The 12,877-nt window shown below is 42.2% G+C and overlaps 1 protein-coding gene across 9 annotated transcripts in view; it reads left to right on the top strand.

Moving 5' to 3' along the window:
• Positions 1–12,877, top strand: part of LOC100643623 (protein trachealess) — a 138,893-nt gene that overhangs the window by 44,750 nt on the left and 81,266 nt on the right. For 4 of the 9 annotated variants that reach the window (XM_048410824.1, XM_020865705.2, XM_012314855.3 and 1 more), the window contains one exon: positions 7,687–7,716. The exons of the other annotated variants lie outside the window; for them this stretch is intronic. In XM_048410824.1, coding sequence (XP_048266781.1) covers positions 7,687–7,716 — 30 coding nt within the window. The remainder of the gene's footprint in view (positions 1–7,686; positions 7,717–12,877) is intronic. 9 annotated transcript variants of the gene reach the window in all.

Here is a 12,877-nt window from a genome sequence, read left to right as displayed (position 1 = left end):
TGGAGATTAGACTGTGTTTGAACGTAACTGAGGTGGTTAGAGTTCATTTGTGGATTGAACTTGCAGTATACTTTCAGCTTAGTAATTTTATATATCTATATATACATGGATATGTAGTTGACATTAAATATGAAATATCGAAATATTAAGTTTAGTAGAATATGAGTGTGAAAGTAAAAGAGAAAGATTTGTCTGCTGGGTTTAACTCAACGATACGTAATGAGATGCTCGTGTTTCGTTCTCTCATTAATTTAAATTACGTTATAACCCCTGCAAGTATCATTGTAAGCCTAATCTACCCTACGCGCGTTTAACTCACGAAATTAGCATACCCTCGTACGCGTACCCTCTTAAACTCAAGCGCTGATAACCTATCGTTCAAATTCCTGTTGTTCCAAATCTTCCACTTATTAGTAAAGAATATTTTCTGTATTTCTTTCATTAATGATAATATTAATTTTGATAATCCGTCGAGAATAAATGAAAGAATAAAAAAGAGGTTGAGAGGCGACACAAAATTAGAAGAAGATGTTACTCCTAGAGTTGCAAATGTGAGAAGGTCGAATGAAAAAATTATGCATTTCACGAGTAAGAGGAACTGAATTTAAAAAAAAAATTCGTGCATCTTGAACTTGAAGGAATTATGCATCCTCGGGATTTGTTTAATTAATACAACGATGACTCATACACCTATGCACCACAGTGCGTAACAAAGCATCTGCCACGGTGTATCTCGTTCTCCATCTCGCCACGTTCTTTAGGACTGAACCTACAAGACTATCAAAATCCTTTGCTCGCGTTATGAAGATGCCGCCTTGCAGATATATATATATGTATATATATATATACATATACATGTATGTATGAAATTTCTGCAGAAGGACCTAACCCATTCTGATGTTGACAATAATTCATCAGCCCGTATTGTTGTACGGCTGGTGAGACCAGAGGGACGACGCGGTTTCTCTTATCTTCACAGAGATTTCGTCAAAATTTCCGACCTCTGTTTTCGCTTGTAGATCATTGTCTCTAGTGTGTAGCGTTAACCGGAATCTCGGTTAATGGTATTAATGCTGAAGATTAAATTTGGAGAGAGTCGTCGATCCATGTAAAATATTTTCTTTTCTATAAAAGACGAGGAAGTTTTCTAAATATTTTTTCGATCCAGCAAATCAAAATCTATTAAAAAATACAACATCTACATAGGGCAATAACCGCTGCAAACAGTAGTTCTTCGTGGTTCTTCGTCTAGAAAGCTATTTGATCGCATTTCGTTGTTCGTTCGGACAAAGATTAAAATATCCCGATGATATAATTGAACGTTCGCACGTACTAATGGCGGGGCAGGTACGGTTTAACAGTTAAACTGCAGAGGTTCGTGTAACACGGCGGAACGGCGAGTAACCGTGAAGGTGTGATGATAAAGAAAAGGTACCTACGTGGGCGTAAACGGGTGGCGACCTCGGAGGCGTAACCAATGCTCCAGGCGACAACCTTATCGAATGGCAAGTATGCCCCTGCTTGGGCTGCCAACCTAACAAGCGGTCGGCCGAATCCTTTGTACGCGTGGAAACACGGCCATTCGAGAAAAAATTGCGCTACTGGTGAAAAAATTCTAGCGATCGAACGTTCGCTCGATTATTCGAGCCGGTAAAAAGCCAAGTCGATGGACTCTGCTATTCGAAGATCTCTTAACTTTAATGATAGATTATTATTGATTAACGATCGACGAAGTTCGTCTAAAAGAAGATTCTGTCGTTGAGAATATTACATTGGGAATTAATATGAAGAAAATTGATTAATTATCAAACAAATCGACTTCTCCAAGATAAAATACCTCCGATCGTAGAAAAAGTTGTGTCTCCGGAAAATCTGTTATATCGAGCGTATCAAAATCTCGCCAAATAAGATACATCGACTCCGACAAACTGAATCAACTCGTCCAACCTCGTTAAAACTACCTTAAAAAACATAACAACTGAACAAACCCGAAAAAGAAGGGGCAAAAACAACGTGAAAAAGACAAAGAAAAAGAAGAATCTTCTCGCGAGAGACGACATTCAGAGATTTCGCCGGTGAACATCAGAAAGGTCTCATGCAGGAACGGCCTCACCTGACTCCAGCCACCGTTACGGGAGACTCCTTCGGTGCCACTATTAATATTAATGCATTCCGCCGTTCTTGCGGCATTGTACTCGCGTTGACGGTGCTGCTCGTCCAACGTCCAACCTCGTTCCCCAACAATATCCACGCGGAACGCGCGTGTGCGAGCACGGCTGAGACTCTCTTACGTTTATACGCGTTCGCGTCGTCGTCGTCGTCGTCGTCGTCGGGTACTCGCGTCTCACAGAACACCGTGTGGCAGCTCGTGTGTTCCCAACTTTCTTGGCCTCTCACAGGTCCAAATGGCTCCTCTGATTGTGTCTCGACGGTTTTGTGCCCGGTGCTGGCTGAATATTCAACCGGCCGATAAATAACGTTGAAAGGAAGAGAAACGAGCGAAACAATGACGAAGGAGGATTTTTCCCCGAGTTGGTTGGGACGGCCGCGTCGAGACATCGGCTTGGTACTTTTCTTATGCGACGAACGCGCGCAACACCTCTTCTTCCAGCCGACTCGTTCGGCCTCTATTGCCACGAAGAGTGCCCCGACTCTCCTTCTATTGTCGCGCGCGATTTCCTCCTGGTCTTATGAGAGCTCGACAATGCGCGTTTCTACACGCTCTCGCCTACCGTAACCAATGCCCCGCGTTACGCTCTGGACCGGTGATCTATACCGAGCATTCTTCTCTCTTCACCGTGTCCCGTGTTACCGGCTTGAACCGCGACTCCGTACCTCTACTCCTTTTTTTCCTCCCCCTTTGTTTTCTAACTTTTTTACCGTTTCTTTCATTTTCTCCTTTTCTCTCTATCTTTTTTCTTTTTTTCTTTCTTCTTTTCTTTTTTTTTCTTTTTTTTTTTTTTTTTTTTTTTTTTGTTCAAACGACGAAAGGTTCTGTAGAGACTTCTAAAATTCTATGGAAGTGCGGAGAGGTTTGAGAAGGGAGTGAATGATTTGGAGGCTATGATGGACGATGGATGTGTTGTTCGATGTTCGGTCAGTTTGTTAATGTTTTGCTTATATCGGATACTCAGTTTGTTTAATTCATACAAGAAGTTTACGATATACGAATGTCCTTCTTTTCTTCCGACGACCGCCTTAGCTTGGTTCTTTGGTGTTTCTTCCAAGTACTACATACTTGTTTACAGCCTGCCTGTCAGATTTACAGACTTTCTTTTGTATCACGTACATAAGAAACACATAATCGTAAAGATTTTTCTTCGTTTTCTGTGGAATATCCTTCGCGTAGAATTTCTCATCGTCCTCCTTTCCTTTCATCTGTTTTTCTGTAAAGTTTCGCAGAATCGAAAGTATACTTGGCCAGGTTTCTCTCCTGTGATCTTCGATTATTTTATTTAACGTTAGAAGCGTCTAAAATTGTCAAGGTCTGCGTTCTTCTTAGAAAAGAAAAGAAGAAAGGAAAAGTCGCGTGACCGAATATGGTCCAAAATGGCGCAAGATTTAGAGAGCTACGAAGGGGGCATGCGCGTATCCACGGGGCGCCGATGCTTCACCACAAATCTTATTCCCTTGATCGACCAATATAAAGAAAGGATTATGCGAATATTCGGCTACGATATCTATCATCGTGAATTATCACGCCGTACGTTAGGACATTCGCGGAGACTTATTATCTGACATGATTTAGGGGAGCTAAAAAAGTTCCTGCACGGCCGAAAGAATACGCTGCCTCCGCATATTTTTCTGGCATTATACGCCATGCCGCGAGAGTATCAATTAAATGATAATGTGGTGATTAATAGGAATGATGCGGGCTGCTGATCGTTCGTTTCGCAAAAAGGCACCTCTGCCACGAAACTAACGTTTACGAGATCGATGATATCTCGGCGAAAAAATGAAATCGGAGGGTAGTCGGTAGATTTCGGAGAACATTCGTCATTTTTAGTTGAAACACGATTGTTACGATATCTCCTGTTTCCATTATAAACAAGCAGACGAGGTCGTTAGCGATTCGAAAAGCGAGCTTGAATGCTGAGAAATTTCGGCGAAACGTAGATTAAAAAGATTAATATGTAGAAGTATTTACATAAATTTACAGTACGCGTTAAACGTTAAAAATCACCGATATAAACACACGAAGTAAGAGCAACTTTTGATAAATACCGATAAGATATCGACGAGGTAGGAAGAGATACCAGAGACATTTAGAGAATTCAGATACTCATCGCATAAATTTTCTCAAAAATGTGATCTAATTCTTCTTATTTCGAATCCTAGCTTGTAACCTAGGTCCTAGCTAGCTTCAAACCACTGGCAAAAGTGAGTAAGTATCGATACAACGTAGCAATCACACGAATACTTTCTAAGGACGAAGACATCGGGATATCATTTACAGTGCTAATGAAAATGTAACGCGTAATACGCTCGTAAAAGGTATTTGTTTACAAGCATCTGAATACTTTCGCGAGTCCGTGTACGTGCATGGTAGCATCGACGGGGCTAACAAGAGCCGTGAACGGTGAACCGATTCGGTCGACAAGGATCGGAGAACCGGGTGTAGAAAGAGGGCTGTGCGTCGGTTTAAGCAGTCCAGCGACGTCTCGCAAATTATAAGAACGTGCGTCCGGCGAATGCACGTGGCGCAGCCGAATTTCTGCACGTGGGACGAGCGGAATTCCTAATAAGTCAGGCGACTAGACAGAAGTCTCGCGCTCGCGCCCGGTATCGGCTCGTGCAGCTTGGTGTTCGACCAAGAGGGCCGAGATAGGAGTGACGTCACGGATACGTGGGATTCCTCTCGAGCAGCTGGATCACGTGCTGCGGCCGAACGTGAGGCTAACTTAAATGCGGATCAGGGAGAAACCGTTCCAAAACCGATCCCCAAATGAATGCAACCGGCCGCGATTCAAATTGTTTTCACGTTCTTCCGTTCGCCCGCGGTATCGACCCTCTCGACTCGTTCAATGAAGCTCCGAGGCTTCTTCTCCTCCTTTTTCGAGGTCAATAGCTCGATACACCGCTTCGATATCTTCTCGATGCCTCGAGTCTCGAGTCGACGTCGCCGACCAAACGAGAGATACCATTACGTTACCGCGGCTTTACAGACTTTGCTTAGTAGCAGGCAACTTGTATCGTGGTGTTCGATTCGCTGATAGCGTATTTTGGTAGATCGTTTTCGATAAATAGTATCTTCGATCGTGTCTAGAAGTGCTTCACGGACTTGCTTGTACGTGTACTAAGGAATTTTTAACGTGGCGTTTAATTCGATGGTGCTGTCGACAGTGTATTTTAGTACAGAATTTCTGATCACGTTTCGTTTGTTTAGTGGTAGAGAATTTTTAACGTTGCAGCGACGATAGCGTATGCTTATATGATTTTACGATAAAATCTTTTCTCCTTGTCAGTTCAATCTTCTTTTATTGTGAATTTAAGTTCTTCTTACGAAGTCAAGTAGATTGATTCTTTCTTTGAATTTCCATCGCATTTGCGAATATACATTTATATTGTAATGCGAAACCTGGTCGGAGGTTCGATCTCGTAGACCGTTGAAAACTTTCGATTTCGATTCCGTCTTTCAGTTCCACCATCGAGTGTCTCGGCGTTATCTCTCGGTGGTCGGTCAATTTACACGACGCTGGGGTCCGCGTAAATAGAAGCACGACTGATTTAATTTCCCGTAATGGCAATTGACTGCGATTGTCGTGTGGCCATCGACGTTCCCAACGGAGGCCACGACTCGTCTTCCGCGTTGAAACTTCGTGTTTTCTTCGATACCCAAGACGTCTCGAAAATTTGTTCGTCAAACGAAATTGCACTCGCTCTTTGTTAAGAATGAATTAGATTTCAATTTGAGAAAGAAAAAATGTACAGACCGCGTATTACGTATATACATAGCATACGAAAATATATACCCAAAGAAAGGCGTAAATTATCACGTTTAACGAATAAAACAGATCTCTTACGGTAAAAAATCGGAACTGAAAGAAATAACGTCTGAATCAAAAGGATTCTCGTATAAGCAACGCCTTCAACCATCGTTTTCCCTGTGGCCCCATCGAATAAAAAATTCCTCCCATCGCCACTAACCAAAAGAACATTCTCGCCGATTTCCAAGAGCAACGAAGAGCATCTTCTCGCGACTTTTTCCTATCCATCGAGTCAATTCAAACGATCGGCGCGTCCAAAATAGGAGAACGTGTACGCCGTTGGAGAGGAAGGGCGGAAAGAAACTCGCAGTAATTACGTGTTCAGCCTAATACGTCCGGCAGTGAAATGCCGCACGAGATCGAGATACTGGGGCCGAAAATTTCTCGGCGCAAAACCGGCCGGTTAACAATGGGTATTTTCATTAGTCGGGACCGAGGCCCACGAAGACCAAACGGTAGGATATTTGATTCGGTTTTTATCGGTTCGTCCGACATTCCGAGCCGCGGGCCCGCGCACCCTCGATCACGGCCTATCGGAAAAACGCCGGCCTCTGCCGATCTTCTCGATCGCGATATCAGAAGAAGTTCCATTTAGGAGAAAAATAGCATTGTAAATGCAACGTGTCGCGGGGCTTGTTTGTTGTCGGTTCGAGTTTCGCGCCAAACAAAAACCATCGCCCCCGGTACGCTTGCTTCTTCTCCATCCTTCTTTGCAAATCGATTTCGGATCGTTCAGAGTATACGACCGTGGTTTTTGGATTTACAGATCTCAGAGAATGGAATCGTTACTAAAAACAGAGAATTTGAATAACCACGGTGTGATTTTAATATTCCGAAGTTAAATTAGTTCTTCTCGTAACTTTTCTAAATTCGCCGAAAGTAAATAGTTTAAAGACTGAGGAACGAATCCACGAAACGCACCTTCCACCTATTTAAATATTATTTCAAATGATTACCAACTGGATAGTCATCGGCATGTTGTAGCTTTCATTATCAAAATGAAGCTGATCGATTTCATCCTTAACGATGTTCCCGAGAGGCACAGACGTATCATCAAAGTCACGTGAACGTATAGACGTTCTACGAAGACGTATCGAATCGCACACACGGACGCACACAAACATTGTCGCGGGTCCAAATTTTTCCACTTGGACAATGCCCGTGCCGGTTAGGGGCTGCAAAAACTAAACGGGTCCGGTCTTATCTAATCTCAATATAATTACGAGTGCACGTCATAAAATTGCTTATTATACTATGGAAAACTTGATTCGGGGACCATAATACGGGGTTTGGAAATTAACCTTACCCGTCTGCCTACCTACGCTGGTGATGATTATGTCTACTTATAGGTATAACTACTTATGTGCACCAAACTACCCGTCTACCGGCTCAAATAATATTCGCGGTTCTTCTCCCCATTTTCTTTCTCTCTCTTTCACTTTTTACCCACCTGAATCTTCATCCAGCCACCCTTCACTTTTATCCTCCATCCCCTGCCTTCTTTCTTCGTTCGTTTTTCCCTTCCTCTATCCACGCGGTTTCTTCGCTCGTTCTCCCTCGCTCCGAAAAGGCTGCACGAAACTAGTTTATAAAACGGGTCGGGCTAGCACACACTGGCTTTTATTCTGATCCAATGACCCCAGCGCCGGATCCTCTACCAATGCTGTTGTAGTGACGTATGCTTGTTTATGTGTTACAGATTTGACGAGAGACACTACGCTTTCGAAAGGTATGCTAGCACTTAGTCAGAATGCATGCCGAGTTCGTTTCTTCTATTTGTCTTTGTTTCTTTTTTGCTTGCGTTCATTTCCTTTTTATTTGTTGATTTGTTTCCTTTGATATTGGAGTCTTTCTTCTAATCTTTTCTTTGCTTTGCTTTGGCTCTTTTTATTCTACTTCTTCTACAGGCAGAATGTTTCTTATTGGAAGTAGATCATTTTTTGAGTATAGCTATTTAGTTGAATTTAGGAAAGAGATTGATGTGTTTTATTTTTTTTTTCTTTTTATCGAAGAAATCGTTTTTGTCGAGAAATAAAAATATTTATTTGGGATTCAACGTTTCTTTATACTTCGGAACTTGATTGTAGTTGTAAACGCCGGTACTAATGCTCTGTTTGCTATTATTCAAAAAGATTCACAGAATTTATTTCCATTTACAAATGATATTTGGTAGCAATTGAGCGACTCGCTAAAGACCGAAGGATGCAAATCGCGCGATTGAAGGGGTCCGACGAAATTTCGAGGCAGCTGCCGTGTGAATCGATGTGGTTGGATAGCTCGAAAATGAGGAGTAAACGACGTTGAGAATTTTTAAGGTATCGAGGACTTTTTTCTTGTGATGTAAATTACCTGGCAGCCGAACGTATACGCGCAAGGTGATAGTTACCTTTCTACAGTGTTAGAAGATCGCGGAATCGCGAATCTGACGAATTTTCTCGAATTGTCAGACATTGTCATGTTAAATTGATATCTTCCTTCAATACCATAGTTCTTCCTTATTCCCGTTAAAATATAATGCTCTCTTACTTCTTGCAATTTCGACTTCTCAAATTCGTTCAATTCACTAGCCTGTCGTATTCCAAGAAACTCATTTGTCACACATCGCATCCTTTTATTCCTTTCAAGCAAAAATCAACATCACAAAAACGCGAAGCCAAACAGCGAACCAACGAGGCAAAAAAGAAAACGATAAATTTCCATTAAAAACGTAATGATTGGCGAATACGCCGGTGAAGGATGGAAACGCGCGAGACGAGGAGCAAGCGTATTCGCGGTGAAGCTGGTAGGGCAGAGCCGGGCGAAAGTAATTATTGCGCTACTCGACGATTAACTTTTTTTCAGAGCCAGGCCCTCGCGCGCCCGTTCGCTGCTCTATGATTTCGCAGCCTGTATCAGCAGGATAATAACGTTCGAATATTCGTGGCTAGAACGGAACGTCGGATCGGCGTTAACCGGCGCTCGGAGCGGCCACAGCCGAGCGTTCTGATCGAGCCGAGCATTTTTTCTCTGGGCCCACGAATGGTCCGGGTCCCAATTAGCCGAATAAATCGCCACGATAACCTAATAATGATTCTATTAACAATGTAAATGGGACTAAACTGCGGCGGGACGCGAGTCGAACCGTAATCGCGCCTCGTACCCGTGGGTAATAATCCCCATTACCAAAAGTTTTCGCCTTGCTCGCGTTTTATCCCCTCAGCCGCGACCTCGAACACGTAATTCCGTTTGCATACGCATAATATAACGCATAATATGCTTCCTATGAATCTCCATAATGGCCGGTTCAAAGTCGTCTCGTGGGCCCGCGATCCTCTATATATATATGGGCTTACGCAACGAACACCATGGTCCTCGTCCACATCGACCATGTCGACGACGTCGATCATCGGTGATTGCGTCGTCCACGTGTGTTTTATTAGGTTGAGTGTCGCATAGCCTCACGAAATTATTTCAACACTTTGCATACAAATCTTTTATATATACATAGATTGTATGTTTCGTACGAAACATCTTGGAATCTCATTAGCACCGTAACGAGATGCGATTGTTATCATTGTATTGGACAATATATAAAAAAAAAGCTAATTTCAATATACGATCGAAGAATATTACAACGTTCGGAACAATAGCTTCCAATCTACAAGTAACTGTTATAACGCAGAGACCTCTAATTACGCAATCTCGTTATTAAAAACATCAAGCGTAAAACTTAAAAAGAAGCAAATAATATGCTCGTTGCTTTATAAGAAAAAATCGTCTCGGGAGAAGGAACTTTAAGAAGTAAAGAACGAGAAGAAGAAGAAGAAGAAGAAGAAGGAGTAGAGGCAATGTAATCCGACGAATGGAGAAAATGATCAAAGCACCGCGTTTACACATTTCCATAATGTGCGTGCATTATCGTGCGCCGACGTGGCCAGCTCAATTATCGTATAAATATTATCCGGCTTTGAAACGCGATTATGTAAAAATTCGAGATGGAGAGCGGAATTGCAAAGCAGCGCGATTTTAAGTTGCGGGGATATGTTCACTGTCGTTGTATTATAATGCGGCCAAACGAGCGCTTTTGTTTCCCGAAGGACCGCTTGGACTCCCTTGTTCGTCTTCTATGCTCGCGCGATGCTTCATCCCCTCCCCCTCCCTCTAAATCCTCCTCCTTTCGAATCTTCTCCACTTCTTAATTCTTCATTTTTTTCATTTATCGCTACATATTAGGAGACTGGTTAGAAATTAACGTAATTTCTATAATTTACGAAGATCAGAAAAGAACGTGATATCAGATCGTTTCGTAAGTTTTGTCTATCAAAAGTTTGGCATGAAATTACAAACAAGCATTATGTGTTTAATTTGATATCGCCTCTTGCCATTTCCAAACTAACTTTACCGTTCCGAGCTTGTAAAACCTCTATAGCTTAGAATCTGTATATTTGATAAAACTATAAAGATTCTCCAACGTTAAGCTTCCCATTAATAGTATCCCAATAATAATATTACGAAATAACATTAACATTAGGAAATATGAAAAGAAACAACTCATCCTCCAGCTATATTTCTAATAAGAAGCGTTGCGCCGAATTAAGAACGGTGCAAGAAGATCGGACGTTTCATCGAAGGGGCAAATCGAATATTGCTCCTTTCCACGGCGTCTAATCGAGCACGGTTCGTTGCATAAGTATAGACACGAACACGTCGACGTTCTTATTAAGGTAGAAAGTAGGAATGCAACTTACGAAGCATCAGAGGGTACAGACGTTGAACGTTCGATTCAGCCCGGCACAATTCCACCAATCCCTACCTAGCTTCTTAAAAGGCATTTTAAATCGGCGTGTCGTGAAAGAATCTCATAGAGATGCGCCGTATAAAGGCATTCCACCAACCCTCCTATTCTTTCCTCTCTTCTTTCTCATCTTTTTCTTTTTTTTTTTTCTTTTCTTTTGTCTCCTTTAACCGTTCATCGTTTCGATCATCATCGAGAGAGCTTCCTTCGTTCCATTCTTTCCTTGTTGTTATGACTAAGTATTTTCTAATTCGTTACAAGTCACTCGAAGATATCGTCCTTTTCCGGCGAAATTTTCCTTCAAGCGAATTTGCGTTCTTCAATTACGTTCGATCCAATCTAATCGTACTTGTATCAGAATTTGTTTAATTTCGAGAAAAATGTGAAACAGACAAACGTCGTACGTCGTACTATTAATATTCTAAAACGTTTAAAAAATTATCAAGTAGCTACTATGCATAGAAAATTTACCGATTACCGACGCGTACTGTCGCAGATTCTTGGTTCATAACACTTCGCGCCTCGGTTCCGAGACATTCAAATCTCCAGCGCGGAGATTTCGCGCTCCATAAGACCAAACGTTCCTCAAGATACTGGAAGTGTCGGTAAATGATATCGCGACGGAAAGCTAGGATAATGGAGCCGGAGGTTGAAGGTTGACAGAGGGGTGAATATGGCTACAGGCTATGAACACTCTCCGCCACCGCAAATCCGAGATTCGATAAGCCGACTATAGTCTTTTATTAGGATCCACTCAACGCCGCCAGCGTAAACTCCGCACCCTGTTAGGCCACTCTTTTCAAAAGGTATCCCTCTAACTATATTTCCATGTTGCGAATTGTACGTGGCTGAATAAAGAGCCGCGAATATTCCAAATCGGTCGAATGCCTGGAAAATCTTAATAAATTAATTCGATAATAGGATCGAAACGAAGCGAACGATATGAAGAAGGTAATTTAAAAAATATACAGGAACGTAATACAAAATTAACTTCTCGACACCACGCAGATTAATTTCTTCTCTTAGCGATCGATAGAATATTTATAAAATCACACTTTGCCTGTTTAAACTTCCTACAAAAATGTTCATACATATACTCTACACACTCTGCATCATCCGTATCCAGAAGCATTAATAATAGAACAAAACTACACACACAGGCACATAATCGAAGAAACCACATGGTTTAAGCCTGCTGTGACACGCTACTCGTTTATTCCATAAATCTGACAATAAATAACGGACATATTGGGGGTGTTGGATATCGTGGATGCTTATCGTATCCCACAAATGCGCCGGAACGCATTTAAAATGTATTGAACTGTCACGGGGCAGCGGTTTTCCGGATTTTTACATTTTTCATCGGCGCCCAGACGCAGGTCCGCGTGGATTACTGAGTTATTGTTGTTCTAAGTGTGTCGGTCAGCGGGGGGAATGGAGAGACCCCAACGCATCGACCCCGGGGGTAATTCTGACCATAACAGTTGGAGGCTCGCATCCCCAGGACACTCACCCCTCAGCTAAGTGCAAGCAACGAGAGGAGAGAAAGCTCACAGCCCTTGGCTAACACACGTCCCATGTCAAATAGCTGCTCGTTACGTAACTTCTGGACCTATTCGTCACAATGCACCTTGTGCATCCACGACCGTCGTTAGTCTTTAACTCAGCTTCGTTCCTTCGATCGTTTTCACCTCAATCGTACTTTTCTATCGTCGTGAAATTTCTTAAATCTCAGACAGAAACAAAGTAATCGTTATCGATAGGCCTGATCTTTTGTTTCACTTTCTTTTTTACGAGAATATCGTAGAAGAACAGCGCTAGTTCGGTTTGAAAATGATTATACGTAGCAGCGAAGGCGACAGATATGGAACTTTGAATTTGTACCTCATTTTCATACATACACGTTGTCATGGCGTTTATAGCAGGCTCTTTGCGTATACCTGTTACACGGCTATTACGTTAACGTCTAAACGATTCCTCGTAAAAAGCGTTAAATTGCACGCATTAATTTTCGTCAGCGTATAAAGGGGAAATATGTGTATGTAATAGGATTTGCAAACTGCTCGACGTCTTCCATTTTCCTCCGTTTATCTTTCTGTAGAAGTTTAAAGAGTTG

Source organism: Bombus terrestris, chromosome 12 (assembly GCF_910591885.1).
Source record: "Bombus terrestris chromosome 12, iyBomTerr1.2, whole genome shotgun sequence".
In the NCBI taxonomy this organism is placed as follows: domain Eukaryota; kingdom Metazoa; phylum Arthropoda; class Insecta; order Hymenoptera; family Apidae; genus Bombus; species Bombus terrestris.
Note: the sequence above shows the minus strand (reverse complement) of the source record. Positions and strands in the feature narration are given on the sequence as shown.